General features: G+C 44.4%; 1 protein-coding gene across 8 annotated transcripts in view; it reads left to right on the top strand.

The window, feature by feature from the left end:
• PTPN13 (protein tyrosine phosphatase non-receptor type 13) overlaps positions 1-20,222 on the top strand; it is a 1,030,035-nt gene that overhangs the window by 863,900 nt on the left and 145,913 nt on the right. For 6 of the 8 annotated variants that reach the window (XM_078676288.1, XM_078676281.1, XM_078676285.1 and 3 more), the window contains one exon: positions 16,375-16,530. The exons of the other annotated variants lie outside the window; for them this stretch is intronic. In XM_078676288.1, coding sequence (XP_078532414.1) covers positions 16,375-16,530 — 156 coding nt within the window. The remainder of the gene's footprint in view (positions 1-16,374; positions 16,531-20,222) is intronic. 8 annotated transcript variants of the gene reach the window in all.

The following is a 20,222-nucleotide window of genomic DNA, read 5'->3' as shown; positions in this document are numbered from 1 at the left end:
AGACTGAGTCCCAGAACTCGGGGTCATCTGAATTGGGGCCGTAAATGTTTACCACGTGGATAAGGTCATCTTCTCTACGTAGATGGGTCACTAATAGTCTACCTACTGTGTCATGAGTGTGTGATATCAGTGTCAGATTGGATTTTTTCGATAGAAGAGTGATTACTCCACCCTTTTTGTGTGATGCAGCAGAGGACAGAACATGGGAAGACCAGTGAATGTTAAGGAAGCGCAAGTCATCCTCTGATAGCTTGGTTTCCTGCAACAGGATGATATCCCCTTTTGTTTTAGCAAGATATTCAAACACTTTCCGCCTTTTCACAGGATGATTGAGACCTTTGACGTTCAAGGAGATTATGTTAAGATCGTCCGTTAGTGATTTTGCTTTAGCCATTGGTATGAGAAGGTACCGCTAAATAGAGAGCTGGCGGAGAGCCGTGTGATGAACGAGTTGTCGTGACAGACTCATGTGCACTGAGTTGGAAAAGTCGGTCAAGTATCAGTGTGAGGCTTAAGGATATGCTGTATGCGGCAGTGTGAAGAGATGCAAGTCTACAGATAGGGTTGGGGATACAGTAGGGAAGCAAACTGACTTGATGAACTAGTTTGTGAATGTTATAACTGTAAGGGGCAGATACCATCAAGAACAGAAAACAATACAAACAATACAAAATGAAGTAAAAGGCTCTTAAACTATGACGTTTGTTATCTCTTACATACTCTCTCATTTTCAAATTCCCCAGGTGACCCCTCCCTCTCCCCCCACCCTCCCCTCCCCCCAAATACGTACGTAGGGAGTACGACGACAGTACCTTGCTGAGCAAAACAGGAGTAATAATAACAGTAGAATTACTATATTAGCAGTCCCAATGTTGAACGTAGTGGGCTATATAGCAAACTAGCATAAGGCTCGGAGTAACCTTTGTTAACAGTAATACTATTAAGCGAGACAACCTAGGTAATGGTGTCTTTTTTGGAACAACTAGGCAAAGATCTATTCGATTCTATACGGCAATGAAACTATGTGGTCAGCGGCCTACTTGGTATCTGAAAGGCGCGTTATGACGCGCATAGTGTACCAGCTGACTCAACCTGCCCAAAATAGAGCTTTAATTGGTGAGGAATTAGATCTAGGTGTGTGGTCTAGGAATGTGAACTAGGTGTGTGGAAGCCTACCTGGAAGGCAAAAAGCACCTCATAGAGAGTATGTAGTACTAGTTGTACCCAACTGCATAAGACAAAATTCAAGAAGAAACACAAGCAATCTGATATTACAAGAAGTCACTGGGTTGGCCCTGGTGGCCCAGTTTATGAACTCACGGTACCAAGTGTTCGGCGAAACAGATCGTCGGGCTTCACGGCCGTCAGACAGGAGCCGAATAGAGTTCTTTGAGGATATAGCTAACATGAGGCAGTCGGTGAGATTCCGCAAAGGAAACCACAAAAGGCTGTGATCCAAATGATCCAAATGATCTGCGTCGTGTGGTTTAGACCCATGGTCTTCACGTGGTCTTCCGTTTGTTGGACAGTCCAATAGATTGATCCATTTCTTGAGTTGGGCAGTCTTCGAGATGGCATGCCAGGTCTTTTGGGTCCGTGAAGAATCTTGGGTGACCGTTTATCATGACTTTGAACTTGGCTGGCCCTGCGAAGGAGAAGGGGATGTTCTTGGCTCTAAGTTTGGTTCGGAGGTCGAGGAAACCTTTGCGCACCTCCACCGTATCCTTAGAGAAGTCCTGCGTGAAGATGATTTTGTGACCTTCCCAGATGATGGAGTGATTGTCCCCTTCCCAAGACTCTGTTACTCATAAATAGTACTGTCGATTTACACCTCTTGTTGGCGTGACATTTTCATTGTGTATTGATGCAGTGCCCAATGTCCTTGGTTTCCTATTTACTTGTTGATTTATTCATTGATTTATTTATCTATTTATTTATTTTTGCTTTTTGCTTTCATCAAATATCTGTACCATGCTTGATTTATGCTCTGGATTGTAATGCTCTATCTTACTCCTTCTCTCTCAATAAAAACTTTGTGAAATAAAAAAAAAAGTCCTGGTAATTACCTTTAGGGCTTTTTCATTTGCAAGGACCGAAGTACATACAAAAGAGGTTCTCCTGATACCATCCATCACGCACTTTGAGATCCTCAAATGCCAATCTGTTGACTATACCGACTTTCAGACTCATCTCAAGGGGTGGCAAATCTCTGCCAGTCCTAGGATCCAAAGCATGGAATAAACTCCCCCCACATCTCCGTGCTATGGAACGGGAATCTGAGTTCAGAAAGGCGCTGAAGACCTGGATTTTTAGTCTCCCCGACACTAGTGCGAGAGCCCTAGTATGAGTTTTCTGGTCATACTACTGAAAGCAGCCGGACCAGAATTTACATCAACTCTGGTCTGTGTAGGCGCCAAGATGCTCCATGGAGTGATAGTCGCGCGGTATCCAATTTACATTACATTACATTACATTACAAATGCCTTTTGTGAATACTGAAAGTCTTAGTTAGGATTTTTCTCAGTTTAGGATTAGTAAAGTAAACCAAATTAACTTTTGTGATACCTTAGTGTATATGTTGAACACTCAGAAACTTTTAGAAAACACTGTAAATCACTGGATGATGTTATCAGTGATGTCATCAGTGATGTCATTAGAGATGTCATCAGCGATGTCCCTGACCATGTCATGAGTGATGTAATATATTAGGTCGTTAGCAGTGCATTGCGGGGACGTAAGTTATAGTTAACTCAGGTAAATATAACTGCTTAATTTCTGTGGTTTTGTGCATGTGAAATCTGAAATCTGAACCTAACTATAATGTGCCAGTAACCTTTGGATTTTTCTATACATTTTTATAGATGTGTGTGTATATATATATATATATATATATATATATATATATATATATATATATATATCCGAGTTTTCTCTACTCCAAGAGAAAGAAGAGGAGCACACTCCACAGGTTCGTGAGACAACACGTTTATTAAAACAATTAACGGCTCCAATATCCTGATGCATTTCGGCCGCATCGGCCTTCTTCGGAGGGTAGGGGGAGCCATTTTGACATCAGATGGCCCTTCGAATGCATAGTGAGACCTTTAGTAGCTCCGTGAATGATTGCCCTCAGGTGGGATACAATGTCGAGCATTATGGTCCTTGTAGTGCAAACATTGGGCCAACCCTTCGGTGGAAAATGTCAAATGAATGATTGCAGTTTCGTTGTGCCTGTGTCCCCGTCGGCGCTATTTTCGAGCGTTAATATATATATATATATATATACCACACAAATATACCACACAATGTAATGCTACTCTTTGTATAGGTCAACAAATGGTGTTATATGTGTGTTAATGGCATGCATCGTAAGGACATACACCCATATTTTTTTTCCTAACTATGGGTCCAAATACGATGGTGGACAGACTTCAGTCCGTCCTCCATCATTTCATATTTGTGACCGCCGGCCTACCAGGCGGTGGTCCCCCCAAGGCAAATTATAATGCTACCGCCACCGTTACGGTTGCATGGTCCATGTTTTGTATTGCAGCAGGTGCTGGGCTCTGCAGCAACCGCCGCAGTACAAAACAAACACCCCACACATATCCCTGCACTATGTGGCAGGCACCAAGCGGTACATGCCACATGGTGCAGGGATATGTAGGGGGGCACCATAGGTGCCCACCAGGTTTTGTGTCTGTGGGCCAGGGAGTAAGGGGGGCCCCTAGTGGGCCAATGTCCCTGTCCTCCAGCCTTTTCTTAGCGGGTTCACTGCCATGAAAGGGCTGGTGGAAATGAATATTGTAATGCCTACAGTGGTGCCTGGAAGGCACTGCCACCATTGTAGGTATTGCTCAGCCTCCGATGGACCGATGGGTTCCTTAAGCCCGTTGGTTCCGTGGCGGTTGGTCTTTCCGACCGCCACACAGCCGCTCGCCGTCCATATGTGACATACGGTAAACTTGGTTAAGATGATGGGGAGACCGCCACTGACAATCTGTCAGTGGCAGTCTCCCCGCCATTGTAATCAGGCCCTATGTTTAGAAACCATACATAAGTCATCTTTCATTTATAAGAGGCCTGTGCAATCGGTCTCGTTGGGCCTGCCTCCTTTAACTTAGTTCTTCAAGATGTGTTTCATCGCTTGTTTTTTGTCTCCAAATGTCAAGTATTTTATATTGTTGAGGGTGTTTTTATATTTGTGGTTAGGCTCAAATTACATAGTTTTTATTGTTGCAATATACTTTTGGCACCTGAAAATGGTCCTCATAAGGAAAATCATATCCAGATTATTCCGTTAATGTAAGGGAAAAATAAATCATTTAGAATTTGATTATAGAGTAAATCTTTAGTGCCCTAACACCAGCAGTTACGAGAGCAAAATCCTACTCCTGATCCTCACTTTTAGGAATGGTGGGATTTTGCTCTCATAAATGGGATTTACTCACATGAAATTCCATCAGTAAGGTGAATTTCTATGTTGGCAAATCTACTCACATGTGAACATTCCAAGGCAGACCCACCTGCAAACATTGGTGCACACCAATACATTTCCATGTTTGGAGATATTCACAAACATTTTGAAGGTAGATATTTGTTTCTATACATCACCTTGTGTGTAAATTAATACTGTGAGTACTCTTAGGAATCTCTGACAGTTGCGATTTGCCAGCAATATAAGTGAGTTTTTTTTTAATTTCTCAAAAGTTGATATTTTAAACAGAGCACAAATGTAAGTAAGCCTATATGAGAACTTTTCCAGCTATTACAATGACATATGCATGTGGCCCTTTTATATTAAAGACCCATCTCTCCCTGTGTGGAGAAACGTAAAAACTATAGTAATATAAAAAGCAAGCTTCGATTGACACTGAATAGACAACTCAAGAAGGTGGGTTGATATTTCAGTACTTTAATTTCAGAATGCTCTCATTTCAGTTTTGCAGCCGTTTTTTAAGTAGTTTACTCTTGGAGCTCATTTAAGATTTTTTTTTTTATTAACTGTTTTCTTTAACAACCAGATAATATAATATGCACATTTAATCTACTCTATTCGCAGATTCCAAATTTAGGGAGGATATCATGTAAACAAAGTATATGTAAACATGTTAAGTTATTGTCGACAGGCTGGATATTTACTTTGAGTCACATACACCACCTTATTACAATCCCATCGGTGACAGCAACCCTACCTTTAACTAGGATGAGGAACTTCAGTACTTATTTTACTTCTTTTATAAACACAACTTTCACAATTTTAGCAAAATGCCTATTTCTTTTTATTGCTTTTAGTTTGTCCTCATTTGCTGTATTATCTATGCTGACTGTGTAATTAAACTGAGATTAAAAAGCTCTGCTACTACTGGTGCCCAACATGCTGCAATAAAATCACTGGGTTTCGTACTAAAGTTGTGAATTTGAACATTGCCTTATGCCAGGGAAGGTTTTGAGGTTCCGAACTTTCATATATATTACCTGGTGGCGCAGTGCAGCTTTGCGCACTCTTGGTACCATCCAGATGCTAGATTTCCCTACTCAAGACCTGAGGCTGATCTGGTGTTGCCTGCGAAACTTCACACAGTATTACCTCAGGGCCTTCCAAGAGACCCTAGAGACATTCAAACCATTTCCACGAACAGCTGGACCTGGCCGAAATTGGTTAGAATCACAGCCGTGAATACACTATATTCCTCTGAAATTCCAGTTTTGAAAAATGCACGGATCCCCATCATGACTGAAAAAATAGTGCAGCGCACTCTAACCAAAATTACAATCAGCAAGATCGGCAACCTAATTTCCAGACGGCCATGTCTTTGACGGAGACGAGGAGGATAAATTTAGTGAAGCTACGTTTATGGACAAATTCATCCTTCGACGGGTGCGAAGCGCGCTTAGGGCTACATTTACAGAATTTCCCTTGGCACCAGCCAACTTCGGCCCGTTAACCACTGTAATTTCTTCCCCTGGTACTGCTTGACTGGTTTCGAAAATGTATGGTTCATGCATGACACTAGTTCCTGGAAAGGACACCAAAGTCAGGGAGGCTTGGGAAATGGATTTGGGGCATCATATTCCAGCCACACACTGGGACTTTAGCTGTGTGAAAATTAAAGAAGTTTCCTTAAACAGCAGACACAGGGTATTACACTTTAAATTCTTATGTAGGGTCTACATGTCTCCACAAAAAATACACACCATCGACGCTAGCAGGCCACACGGATGTTTAAAGTGTGGCACACCACACGCAGACTGTGCACATTTAGTTTGGAACTGCACAAAGATTAGGCCATATTGGCGTTCAATTTGCGCTGAAATAGCTAAGATGATTGATGGGGATGTGGCTCTCTCACCGGAGTCTGCATTGTTGGGCTGTGTACTAAGCTTCCCTAAACCCGTTCGTAAATTTACTGTAATGGCCTTCCTGCTTGCCAAGCAGGAGATTGCCCTTAAATGGGGCTGCAAGGCCCTGCCCACGATAAAGACCTGGCTCCAGAGTTTAGCCTACAATAACACGAATAGTGAGCTGTACGCAGACACCATACCTGCAGTGTCGCGTCCAAAGGATATTTGGGGCCCCTTCAAAGCCTATTTAGTGGAAATGAACACCACCCCCACTTAACAACCCCCGGACAGGCTGTTCCCCACAGGAGTGGTGTGACACACTACTGGGTGGACATACGCCTCTCAGATGCACCCATTGTTCCATTGTTATGTATTATTTCATCTTGGGGGGGGGGGGGGCTCGACCTTCTCATATCACAGGTGATTTTTTTTGTGGGGTTGTAAAGCATTGTCTGGGTGTTCTGGTTACATAGATGGGCAACTACCAATGCAAAGCTGGTAGGAGGGTGGGGAAGACAATCTCAGCAAATGTATTCAATATTCATTGTATGATTCAATGTGGAGTTACCTACTGCGTGCAGCAGTGTACCATATATGTAAATGCTTTGAATTTTTGTATTATGGAAATGGAAAATAACGTTTTTTTAAAAATGGGTTTTGTCACACACATTCTGTTCATGTTATACCTTTTTCATGGTTCATAAATAAGTGACTTTTGCTGTTCATACTGTGCACTTTTATCATCTTAGCATGATCATAGTCTGGGTGATGGAGCATGGTGTTGGACTGGCTTGGTTTTAGGCTGGGCATAGAGTAAGTTTAAAAATGTTTAAAAGCCTGTCTAAAGAGGTGCCAGGAGGAATAATTCCTAATTAGAAAAGTTGGCCTGTTAAGTGGTTCCGAGTCTGGTTGGTGCTGCTGTGATGTCCACAATTCACTAACATAGAGGGCTGGGTGATAAGCAGACTTTGAGGTAATTGATGGTTAGGTGTAAAACCAGATAGTGGAACTTTTCATAGCAGTTACAGATCAGACAGATCCAAGCTCAATGTGGAAGCCAGCATAGAACTTTTGAGAAAGGAGAGGTAGGTCTTTTCTGTTTTTCAGACCAACAATAAGCTAAACTTCTGTATCTTCTCTAGAAGGAGGCCTGTTCAATCTTGTGCAGTAGTCAACTATTGCATTGTGCAGATTTAGCTTAAGCTACAATTGATGAAATCAGGGAGACTTTACCTTCGCTTTGGACGTTGCAGCATGCAGTATTGAAGGTCACTATTACTGCATCCGGGTAGGGATAAGACACAGGACAAGGCGCAGTCTGTTCCATGGCGCCAAGTCACTGTTCTTTTGGGATCCACACAATGCCACAGGTTTGTTTTGTCACGCTCACAGAAGGACAATGTCTAGATGTTTTGCAGGCAATTTATAGAAATACTTAAGAGAGTTCATCTGTAATTGGTTATAAAGGTGTTCATTTCTCTGAGAGCTATCCAATTTTTAAGAGTCAGAAGGTGATGTGGGAACTGAAGTGGTTCAGAATCTTCAGGATGTTGGTGGCCTAAGTATTGTACTAGAGAATGATGAATGATGGCGTTCTAACATTCTGTCTTATGAATACAGCTCTTAGATGTTGTCCAATCTGCATATAGGTCTCAACAAATTCAAGGAGTTTCCCACAAAATTATGTTGTTCGCTCCGGATTAGCCCGGAAGAGTATGTTATAAGGATCTTTTTTGCAGCCAGTGAAATCTTTGAAACTATTATTATTTAAGTATTTTCTGTCCTAGGAAGAGTGCAACCTATTACATGGATCATTTCAGAAGCATGCTTCTTTTCTGACATTGTGAGATTTATTAACTGAAACATGAACTATTAGAGGGATTTGTGACTACGATGGTATATGTCAATCAAAAAAGCACAGAGGTTTGAATTCCAGCAGAATGCAGAGGTTCTGTCACTGGCGTTTTCAGGCGTACCATTGTCCTTTAGGAGCTTTGTTTTCTGTGTTGCTGAATTGTTCTTTTTTAAAATTGCTAGGGATCCGTTGCAAAGCATGGCTGAGGGTGTATGACAGTTCGTTCCATTTTCTTAACAAAGCATGATTATGCTTTCATTTTTTAAATTCCTGTTGTTTCTCAATTTCTGGAGGTAATTGTGAATGTGTGGCCTCCAGTGCTGTGTATTATGGCTCAGTGGTATCTTGTTCTGTCGCAGTGATGGCTTCATATTCAGGCATTTACATATTTGTAGTGTGATTTATCTGTCAATGAAAATGGCTTTCCTTATGGCAATGAATTCAGCCATGAGAGTTTGTGAAATGCAGGCCTTATGAGCATTTTCTTTTCCTTTCCCCCCTTTTTATTTTTTTATCGTTATATTTATTGAGATTTACATTTTGATAAAGACATTTCCCGCTCCATGTAGCTGAGCAACTGGTAAAATACATGGCATAATATTCATAATTGAAGCAAGTACGTAGGAAAGAACAAAAAAAGTGAAACCAAATATAAGCATATAAGAACCACAGTAGCGTCTACAAAGATACAGAGCAGAAGCAACTATACATTGCACATGATGTAAAAAGAGAAGTTAGGATGGTTACTCAATTTGACCCCAAGTGCCAGTAACCTGTTAGCAGCCAGTATGCACAATCACTGTGAACAGTTTACTGTGTGGGGAACCGGATCAGAGGCCGGTAGAGCTTTACCTGATAAATAAGCTTGATACAATCCCCAAAAGTTTTTAGGGCAACTCTGGGGGGGGGGCGAGGGGGGGGGGGGCAGAGCACTATACAATTCCGTCTGTGTGTTGCAATATAACGTATCTCGTGCCCACTCCTGCATAGTAGGTGGGGGGGCCGCGCCCAGCGCATTGCTATTCTACGCTTTGCAACTAATAAACCCATTTCAACCAATCTTCGGATTTCCTTCTTTATGTTCTTGGTATAACCCAACATGGCAATTAAGGGATTCGGGGATAAAGCCACCTCAGTGATGTCACTCAGCGTCTGGAATACCTGTTCCCAGTATTTGGCTACCAGTGGGCATACCCAGGCCACATGTAGAAAATCTGCAGGGCTCACTCTGCACTGTTAACACTCAGCTGTCTCACGCAACCCAAACTGAAAGAGGTGCTCAGGCGTATAATGAACTCTTTGTAGATATTTGAAATTAATTAGCCAGTGGCAGCCATTTAAGGAGACTTGCCTCTTCACAGCAATATCTCCAGCTGTCATCTTCTATAATTATGTCTAAATCATTCTGCCACTCCAGCCTTGATTTTGTATAAAAATTCTTGCGAAAGGTTTGCATTAAACCATAAATATTGGACGCCAATCTGCAGGGGGATTCCGATTTTAATATAAGTGTGAGAGGAGCTACCTCCGGTGGCTCTGCCATTTCGTCTCCTAGAATCTCTTGCATGGCGTGTCTCACACTATGGTACTGGAATTGCACTAATGGCATCACTTCATGACTTTCAGCCTCAACGTCAGCCCACAAGCGTGCTCTCCCTTCCAGAAAGAGGTCACCTGCTTTAGTCATGTTTATGGTTTTTATTGCTTTGAGTGATGCCCGAACCCCACTCATAGGGAGCCAAGCACACTATTCCAGAGGGGCAAGTTGGGACTACAGTATGTTACCCGCCTGTCTCTTCACCAGATCGTGTCATGCATGAACAGTGGAATTAATGGAATCGAGAATTACCGTACGCCAATCGGGTGAGCCAAACAAGTGAGTAGGGGGATCAGTAGGGGGATCAGCAGGGGCAACAGCCACCTTTTCAATGCTTAAGTTTGGAGGATCCACATTTTGGTGTATCCAATGGAATGCATGGGAACTTTGTGCTACTCTATAATACAGATCCATGTCCGGGGCTCCCAGCCCACCCAGGCTGTAAGGTAGGGTAAGCATCTTCCACTGTACTTGCGGCTGCTTTCCCACCCAAGCCAGCTTCATCAATAGAGCGGTAATAGTTTTAAAAAAGTGCGCCGGGAGGACCATGGGAATATTCAGAAACAGAAACGGGAACCTCGGGAGGATCACTTTTTTCATCAGCGATATCCGCCCAAGTAGAGAAATGGGCAATCGTATCCAGCAGTCTACATCTTCCTCAAGCTTAGTAACTGCCCTTCGATAATTCTACCTGAAAGCTATGTCTGGGTCTGTATGAATCTGTATGCCTAAGTAACTGACTGGGTCTGTGGAACAACTTAGAGGGAAATCCAACTGTATAGGAGTGGTGGATTTGGTAAAGGGGAAAATGATGGACTTAGTCCCATTGATTTTGAATCCAGAGAGCTCCCCAAATCGGACAATTTCCCTGAGCACCGGGGACAGATTGACCTCTGGATTTCTGATGTAAAGCAAAGTGTTGTCTGCATACAATGACACTATTACATTGTAATTAAGAAAACGAAGCCCATGAAATCTGTGTGCACACGCTAGGGGTTCTGCCACTGTAGCGTATATAAGAGGGGATAGTGGGAATCCCTGCCTGGTGCCTCTAGGTATTTTTACAGGAGCGGTTACTATATCACCTATACGAATTCTAGCAGTCGGTGAGTTGTACAGCACTGCAATCAGTTTAAGAAATATTTCGCCCACCCCCATCCTTCCTAATACCGCCCCCATGAATGCCCATTCTACAGAGTCAAACGCTTTTTCTGAGTCTAAGAAAACTGCTGCTGCACTTACCTCTGGGTTAACTTGTTGGACTGCACCAAAGTAAGTGTGCAAATTAGATGTCAAGTTCCAGCCAGGAACAAACCCCGCCTGCTCAGTACTAGCCAATTTCGGAACTAACTTTGCAAGGCGATTGGCTAAAACTTTAGCATATATTTTGGTATCAACTTTTAGTAGTGACAGCGGCCAGAATGAGGAGCACTCTTCAGGGGACTTTCTGGGCTTAAGTATAGTAACTATCATGCTCTCTCTCATTGATGGAGGCATCTCTCCTGACTCACAGATCTCTTCAAACAACGTTACCATGTGGGGAACTTAAAGGTCTTTGAATTCTTTGTAGAAGGCCACTGTTAAGCCGTCCTGCGCCGGGGCACTACCGGATCGCATATGCCATAAGGCCTCGTGTATTTCCCAGGCCTCTAGCAGTCTCATCAGGTACTCATGATGCTCATTCGTGAGCCAGGGTAGTTTTATATGTTCTAAATAGTCCTGAATCATACTATCATCTGTATGTGAACGGGAGCATTAAAGTGACGTATAGTACTGTTGAAATCAGTTTGCTATGCTTTCAGGGTCTTCCAGCAACTCCCCTTCGTCAGACTTAATCGTCGTAATTGTTGAGGATGCTCTCTTATGTCGTAGCAATGCTGCAAGTGTAGCTCCTGGACGATCTCCCTCACCATACCTTCTAGCAACTGCATATTTCCGCATATGTTTAACTTCACTATCGGCCACCTCATGATACTCCTCCAGCGTCTTTTTCAATTCTTCGTCCCCATTGGCTGCCCCATCTCGGAGCAATTCCGTCTCTAGCTCAGAAAGGCGTTTTTCCAAGTGTTCTAGCCTGTCCCTAATGGCGCGCAGCACCCTGGAGTGTTTACATATAGCTATACCTCTATTATAAATTTTCAAAGTTTCCCAAACAGTGATGAAATGAGTAACAGACCCCACATTGTTTGCAAAGAAATCTTCAATCGCTTCAGAGATCTCCACTTTAAAAGCATTATCTAGCACCGATTAGAGAGGGAACCTCCAAGTGAACGGGGCAGGTCGCTTCTGTTGGCTGCGCAGCACTAATAGTATGGTAGCATGATCAGACAAGGTTTGGGGGTGAACTTTACAGTCACTAACCTCCAAATATAAATCTCTCAACAATAACCAATAATCTATCCAAGTGTGAAGCTCATGTGGGACAGAGTAATGTGTGTAACCCCCTTGTACCGGGGATCGTGTTCGCCAGACATCAACCAAGTCTAGACGAACTGCAGTATCCACAATATGTTTTGCTGAGGCCGAAGGGCGACGTATTGGACTTCCTGAGCAATCCAATATTGGATCCAAGGCGCAATTAAAATCGCCTCCCACCAGCAACGGCAGTACAGTATCTAAACAAGGGCTTGAGAAAAGTGTCTGATAAAATGGAGGGTTATCATAATTAGGTCCATGCACAAGCAAGTCTAGGCCCTTCCCACTGCATCTAGAAATGGTATACTGCCCTTCCCCCATAAGCTATGTATGGATCAATTTAAAGTCCTGATTTTGGGTTGACCCATGTGAGAATCCTCCTGGCGTGGGATGAGAACCCTGAGGCATGAAAGGAACCCTGCAGTACTCTCTGTGTGAGAAACGTACTTCTATTGGTAAATGAGTTTCTTGCAATTGGGCTATATCTATAGAGTGCTTTTTTAGGTATGCGACAAAATTCTGTACCTTGCGATGATTATTAAGGCCTCTGACATTCCATGTTAAAGTAGCCAGATTCATCAACGGAAATTTTTGCATTTGGGATTCGTCATCATCAAAAATCGCTATTTGCGAAATCGCATATTTGCGAGGAATTGCATTTAATTAATCTCTATTTGAGATTCCTTAAATGCAATTCATTAACCAATTTTAAATTGCGAATTCGCAATTTTTGGCCGCTATTTACCACGAAGTCTGACTTCGTGGTAAATAGCGAAAAAATAGAAAAAAGCACTTTAGTGCATTTTTCTCAGTTGCATGTTACACACAAACATGTCCTTTGGACATGTGTGTGCGCAACACCTGTGTAAATTTGCATTTCAGGGGTGCTACAGGGTGTCCTTTGGACACCCCTGCCACCCTTGAAATCGCATCCTTATTTGCGATTAGCAAATTGCTAATCGCAAATAAGGAATAACTCCCCATTCATTCCTATGGGCCTGTAGGCCCATAGGAATGAATGGGAAGTTATTCCTTATTTGCGATTTGCAATTTGCTAATCGCAAATAAGGATGATGTAGGAATCGCAATATTTTGTGCCATTCCTACATGAATCCCGTTTTGCAAGTCCTTAATAGCGATTCCTTAATAATCGCTATTAAGGACTCGCAAAACGGGACTATGATGAATCTAGCTGCTAATTAGGTGGCCATCTTGTTGTATCATCTTAGTGATGTCCGAGGAATTGTGACAAGGCTGACTATCCCTATAATGTCAAACCCAATCAACTGGTTAGTGTGACTGAAATATACCCTTGGATCCATTCACATTATGTGGTTCAGAAAACAAACCGCAATAAACACTGCCCCCCTCCCACGTTGCGTCATCCCCAACTTGATGCCAACGGATCGCTCCCCCCCCCCCCCCCCCCCCAAAAAAAAAACTCAAACCAATACGGCATAGTGCCATCAGGTGGTGCACATTGCCTCTCCACCAATACTGACTTAGCTATCGTCAAGTTTGGATATCAGCCATTGAAATGAGCATGTGGCGTTTTGCACCACTCACCCGGAAAGCTCAAATGTAGAGAAGCAGCCCAGGTGCCCAAAGCCAATTCCCGACCACACAACCAGAACATATCAAACACTTACACAAATACCATACTCAACCTCAATGCCCACAGCGTCCTCGCACTGCAGGTCAACAGGTGATCAAAGTATGGTTAGAGTCAAAGGGCACTTCTAAATTTTATTGTGCATATGCCCTGTTCCCATGATGCACTGGGCCAGGGACAGACTAATTTGCATATAGCCAGGTTCTGAACTGGGATGGTGCAGTGAGCTAAAAAACGGTGATGGATCAAGCCCTGATCTCTTGACTGGGTAGGAGTGTTCTGCATTAATTCGGAATACTCTGTCCATCACCACCCCATTTACTGTATCGTATGCAATGAATAGAGCAGTAGAATCCACTAGATGATCACCCCCCACATACACATACCCTCTTCAATATTATATATGCAAGGAGGGGCGCAATTATAATGAACCAGCCCGGACAGCTAGGCATTGTATTACCGACATCGTAGGAGCTCTCCTTCCTGCATGACCAATCAAGCTTGCAGCAACTGGATGTTCAGTACGAATATCAAGGAGCTGCATGTCCTGTAAATCTGTGAAACGCAGCAACCCTCCCCACCCCCAACCCCTCACTGTATACATCCTATGTCGTTTTTGTCCAAACGCCTCCTGCAGCCCCCTGCGACTGCTCTGCATCAGTTGTGCGCTGTTGCTTGTGGAATAGCCCTTTAGTGCCTTCTGCAGGGATTTAGGATCTAGTAAGATCTTTGTAACGCCATTCATTGTCACTGTGAGACGTGCAGGGTACATCATAACATAGTTCAAGTGTTGGGCGCGCAGCGCACGCTTCAATGAGGCAAACGACCTCCGCGCCTCCTGCACTTCAGTAGTGAAATCAGGGAACAACGAGATAGTAGAGCCCTCATACTGCAAGTTACCTAGTTCTCTGGCTCTTTTTAGGGCAGCATCTCTATCCCTATAGTTTAGAAGTTTGGCACTAATCGGGCACAAAGGAGTCCCCGGAGGAGGTCTAGGGCCCAGAGAGCGGTGTGCACGCTCGATTACAAACATGGTGGAGAAGGTTTCACAACCCAGGAGCATCACTAAGAGAGTTTCGATGAACAATTCCATGATTTCTGTGGCTGTTGACTGAGGAAGGCCAGTAATTTGTATGTTGCTTCTCATAGACCTAGCTTCTAAATCATCCGCCTTGTCCTGTAGCTGCCCTAGGGCCTTCCTCATCTGCTTTTGTTCTGACATGCAGTCCATACGCTAGACCAGCGAGTCAATTTTCCCATCTATCGAGCTAAGACTTGATTGCATAGTGGGTAGGATTTGGCGGAGGTCTGCAGGCGTTGCACTGTTCTAGGGGGTGTTGGGAATCGTCCGGCTCCCGGATTCTAGTTCTACATTGTTCAAATGGGAACTTGGTCTGTACTTTGTCTACTTTCCCCATTGCTAAAGGGACCGTGTTATCTGCAGACTCCCAGAGCGGCACCACCCCAGGGGACAACACAGTGGGTACTCGCAGTTCAGCTGGCACAGATAGTATAAGTTAATTGGGGTGCTCCCCCACACGTTCCACCAAAGCAATCAGGGGGCTAGTATGATGAGGCGAGCGGGGGGCAGCTACAGGATACTATCCATCCTGCAGGGTTCACCAGGATCACTGCTCCACCATAAGTGCCCCCTCTCAAAGTAACTCACCCTCCACATGTGACGATCGGGAGCAGTGAAGAGAAATAAATTCGCTCTCCCTACAGTCTGAAACAATGAACCTCTCACTATTTACTGCACTTCCTGTGCTCTGAGGCAGGTCGTTTGATCCGTTCTGCAGGGGCAGAGTGGGGCTCCAGGACTCTCAGCTTCAACACAACAGCTCACACAGCACACAAGCAACGGGGATCAGGTGGCATAGGCCGAACCCAGGCCTCTCCTCGCGTCACTATGAGCGCGCTCTGGTTAAAATTGTACTGGTTCTTGTGGTCTCCCAGATCAAGCTTGCCAGCATTGCCGTGACTAAGCTTTGGTAAAACTTCTGTGTGAGTAGAGTAAAAAATGGTTACGACACTTAACTCTGTTAACTATTAACTATATTAATTGACTTTTGAAGCATGATAATTTGGGACCAAATAGAATGTGGAATGATGGAGTACAAGGAGTTGAACTGGGTCCAAGACTACTGTGTATTTTTAGATGCCATCAGCAAATGGTGTATTATTATTAAACTTGTCAGATGCTATTGGCATGTTTTCATAGCTGAAACACATTGATCTGGTTTAAGACTATTAGTTCACTTACGCAGTGTTTGGAGCTCTAGTTTTTGTGTAGGTTTCCTGTTAAAAAAGAAATGTTTACAGCGGTATTTTGTCTCTCAGTAGTTGTTTTTAGTCATGACCTTGTCTATTAGTAGAATGCCACAAACAGACTTGTCACCTGTAATTTTCAAAAATCGATCTGCAATGCGTGTTTTGTTACATCTAAAAGTTTTTAACGTCCTAAAGATAATTTGAGCAGTTGGATTTTAGTTCAAATATTCTTAGCCTCAGTTCTAAAACGCTGGTCCTTTTGTTTTTGTGTGTTCTCAGGCTGGTGTGATTCATATTGAATTGGAAAAGCCTGTCTCTGGAGGATTGGGATTTTCCTTGGTGGGAGGCGAGTTTGGTATTTTTGTGAAATCCATCAGTCCTGGGGGTATAGCTGACCTAGATGGGAGTTTACAGGTTGGAGACAGATTGCTTCAGGTAATCAACTTTACAAGATACCTAAATAGCACTCTTTTCCCTCTACTGCTGAGCTTTTAAAAACGTTATGTGGCCATGATTTTCTTGTGTGCTTATTTTTTGAGTTTTTAACATTTCAGGAATTTACAGTTACACAGTCTAAGGGTTTGTTGTGGGTATCTCACAAATTAAGACATGGTACCTGCCACCTACTCAAAGAGAAGTCACTAATTGTTAAATCATGTTACTGATAGAGACTTCTCGCCATAGATTCCTCATCTTTTGAATATTCTCTAGAAGTAAGTCTAGATCTGGAAACTTTTCAACAGTATCACTTCTGCTCTGCACTGACACAGCTCTGCTCTAGAAAAGATATGGGAAGCCACTACAGGCATCACTCCTATGCTCTGGCATCCATTCCTTTCTTTCCAAGCCACCAGGCATGGATCCAGAGCATTCTCTTGTCTCTCAGAGACACTTACCCCAATATATTGTTGACATTTTCTGTTTGCTAGGGTTTTCACCCTTAAAATAGGAAATCTTTTAAGCTCTGTTGGGTTTGTGAAGAAATTAATGTGACAGATCCCATTCAGTTGTGCCGGGGATAGATGGAGTCAAGTCAAGTCCCTAAAGTATGCAGTGACATCTCGTCGGTGAACCCGAAGGCCATCCGGATCCACAAGGCAAAACTTTACAATGTCTAACCAAAGACTCCTCGACGGGACAGATCTAAGTCACGGTCCAAGTCCAAGGTTTGGTCCTTGTCCTGTTCCCGCTCCAGAGGCCGGTCTTTAACGTGATCCGAATCACCTGGTAAGCCCAAAAAGAAGCATAAGTAATCAAAGCAGAACTCTGCCCCCTCTCGCCACTTGCATTCGCCTGAATAAGGTCAGAGCTATGGCTCTTGATCTCACTCCTGGTGTTACCATGCTTTGCAGCCGATCCTGCCATTGCCACTGGCACAGCCCGAATTTCCAGGGCCATCTGCCACTCTACAACAGATCAAAGAGTTCTGCACAGCCATGCTCCGGTTTTCCGGATCCATGCTGTCTCCCTCTAGCGCACCTTTGGGCTCCTAGGAGCCTAGAGGCTTTTCCATCTGGAGTACTGCCAGCAAGTTTGCCTTCAGTGTCATTTGAACCCTCTGAGCCTGTTCTAACGCCTCCAGCTCCAGCCCAGACCACTAAATCGGTGCCATGGCCCGTGCTGGTCCCTGGGTCTTCGCTTAGACTCTAGTACCAAATCCATTGAGGCAAGAAGAGGAGATACCATAGTACTCTTCGACTTTGAGTCTGGCCCCAACCGAAGTCGCACTTGACATCAGTTGAAGATCTGTGTCCTCCATTTGACCTATTGCCTCCACAAGGGTGACAACACACCCTACACACACTTTTCAGCACAGACTCTAAAAATTATTATGATATGGGTTATGAGTTTGGTCAGCCCCTAACAGATGACAATTGCCATGATGACTAGCAGGAAGCTAATGCCTTCAATAATTCTCCTCAAACAGTCCTTCTCTAACCCCCCGGTCCAGCCATCGCAGAATCTACTACCTACTCAATAGTAAAGCATAGGGTGACTGAAGTCCTTGACGTCCAGCTCTCCATCTTGGAGATAAAACTAATGTTCTGACGGAAGTCCTCTAGCAGGGACAAACAGCTTCTCAATCCTTTCTGCCATTCAATGAGGCATTGATAGATACCTTGTTGGAAGCCTGGGCCAAGTCTTGCTCTGGCCCACCACACAACAGACAAATAGAGAGAGGCCATCAACCTGCTCCAGGCGGCAGGGCGTTCCTCTCTCAGCACTCTTTCGCCGCACATTTGGTGGTGCAGGCACCCATGAGCAGATCGAATTCCAACACTTTTCTGACTACTCCCCTAGATAGGGAGTCCAAACTGGTGGAATCATTTGGGAAGCAAGTTTATTCTTCCACCAGCCTGGCCCTCCTTTCAATAAATGGTGGATGCCTTCTACGACGCAACTCCCACACCCTTTGGAATTTGGTGGCTTAAATTATCCCTGGTGTCCTTTAAGATCTCCGACCTGTCCTCCCCCAGGCCAACTAAGACAGCCGCTATGTGGCCAGGTTCACTATTCGTTGTGGCCTGGACACCACCAATCCCTCAAGCATGCCTTTGGCATCAGTGTTGCTATTCACCGTCATCCGTGGCTGTGATCAGCTGGGTTGTGTGTGATTTCCAGAACTCCCTTATAGACATACCTTTCAACAGGATTCACTTATTTGAGGACAAAGCTAATTCTGCTCTAGAGCAATTTAACGAGAGAGCACAGCTACTGCACACTCACTGGGATGGTCTGGTCGCTTTGCCAACTGCACCACCCTTACCGCTCCTTTCATGTACTTGGTTGAACTGTCCCATTCCTCCAGCCTCAGCAAGGATTCTAGCAGTTTTGTGGTCAAGGCCAAAGTGCCCACCACCCCGTGGCCATGGTCAATGGGCAACGCAGTCCCTTGATTCCTCCCTCACCACCCGCAGCTCCAGCTTCAAAATCCTTTAGCATGCCCTTAGGGGAACATAGCCGCATGGTGGGAGGCAGGATCTAGTGATTCTTATTGTGTTGACAAGCTATAGCAGCAGACATGTGATCCTTCCACTGTCATCCCCCGTGACAGATGGAGGACGATCTCCCTATTGTGTGGCCGGGAGTGCATGCCCTTTTGGCCAAAGAAGCTGTTGAGATGCTGCCAGCACCAAAAGTAGGACGTGCATGTTATTCTAGCTACTTTCTGGTGCCCAAGGATTATGGAGGTCCTTTTCAAGACCTGCGCTCTCTCAACGCCTTCCTCCGGAAGGAGGAATTCAAGATGCTGTCTCTGGCCTAGGTCCTGTCCTCCCTTGACCCTGGAGACTGGATGGTAGCATTGGACCCGCAGGACGTCCGTTTCCATATACCCATCCTGCTTGCCAATCGGCGCTACCTCGGGTACGTAATGGAGCAGGAACATTTTCAGCTCGCTGTGCTACCCTTTGGTCTCACCAGCATCCCACAGGTATGATGGCAGTAGTGTCCCCAGGCCTTCGGAGGTCAGGGGTGCAAGTCTTCCGCTACCTCAATGACTGGCTGTCGAAGACGGGCTTACCCCAGTCATTAACATGCTGAAGTCTTACCTGACTCCTCCTCAAGCACTCCTCAATTTATCTGACCCATTCTGAACATAGTTTGGTTTTGTGCCATTCCCCCTGGAAAAGAGTCCAGGACATTCAGTCTATGATCCCAATCTTTCAGCTTTGATCCTGGAATTCAGTGAGTTTGACTCTGAGGGTTCTGGCACTGATTGCCTCCTGCATCCTGCTGATCTAACATGGCAGGTGGCAAATAGGGGCCTTGCAGTGGGATCTGAAGTCTCAGTGGGCCTAACACAAAGGGGAGCTCTCTGACCATGTTCAGATTTTGATGGGGACTGCAAAAGGTGTGCAGTGGTGGTTACTGGACTGGGATTGGGTCCGGGCAGACCCCTCACCTTTCCCCACCCAGAGCTGACAGTGGTGACGGATGCATCGCTTCTTGGTTGGGTCACCATCTGGAATTCATGGAGGTCAGAGGCATCTGGTCTCCAGGAGTGTCCCAGCTCCATATCAACCTTCTGGACCTGATGATCATCTCCATACCTTCATTAATCACTATTGTCTGACCAGACAGGTCCGCCAAGAAAGATATTTTGGCCGTCTTTTTCTACAAGACTT

The sequence above is a fragment of the Lissotriton helveticus genome, chromosome 2_1 (genome assembly GCF_964261635.1).
Source record: "Lissotriton helveticus chromosome 2_1, aLisHel1.1, whole genome shotgun sequence".
Classification (NCBI taxonomy): Eukaryota; Metazoa; Chordata; class Amphibia; order Caudata; family Salamandridae; genus Lissotriton; species Lissotriton helveticus.
Note: the sequence above shows the minus strand (reverse complement) of the source record. Positions and strands in the feature narration are given on the sequence as shown.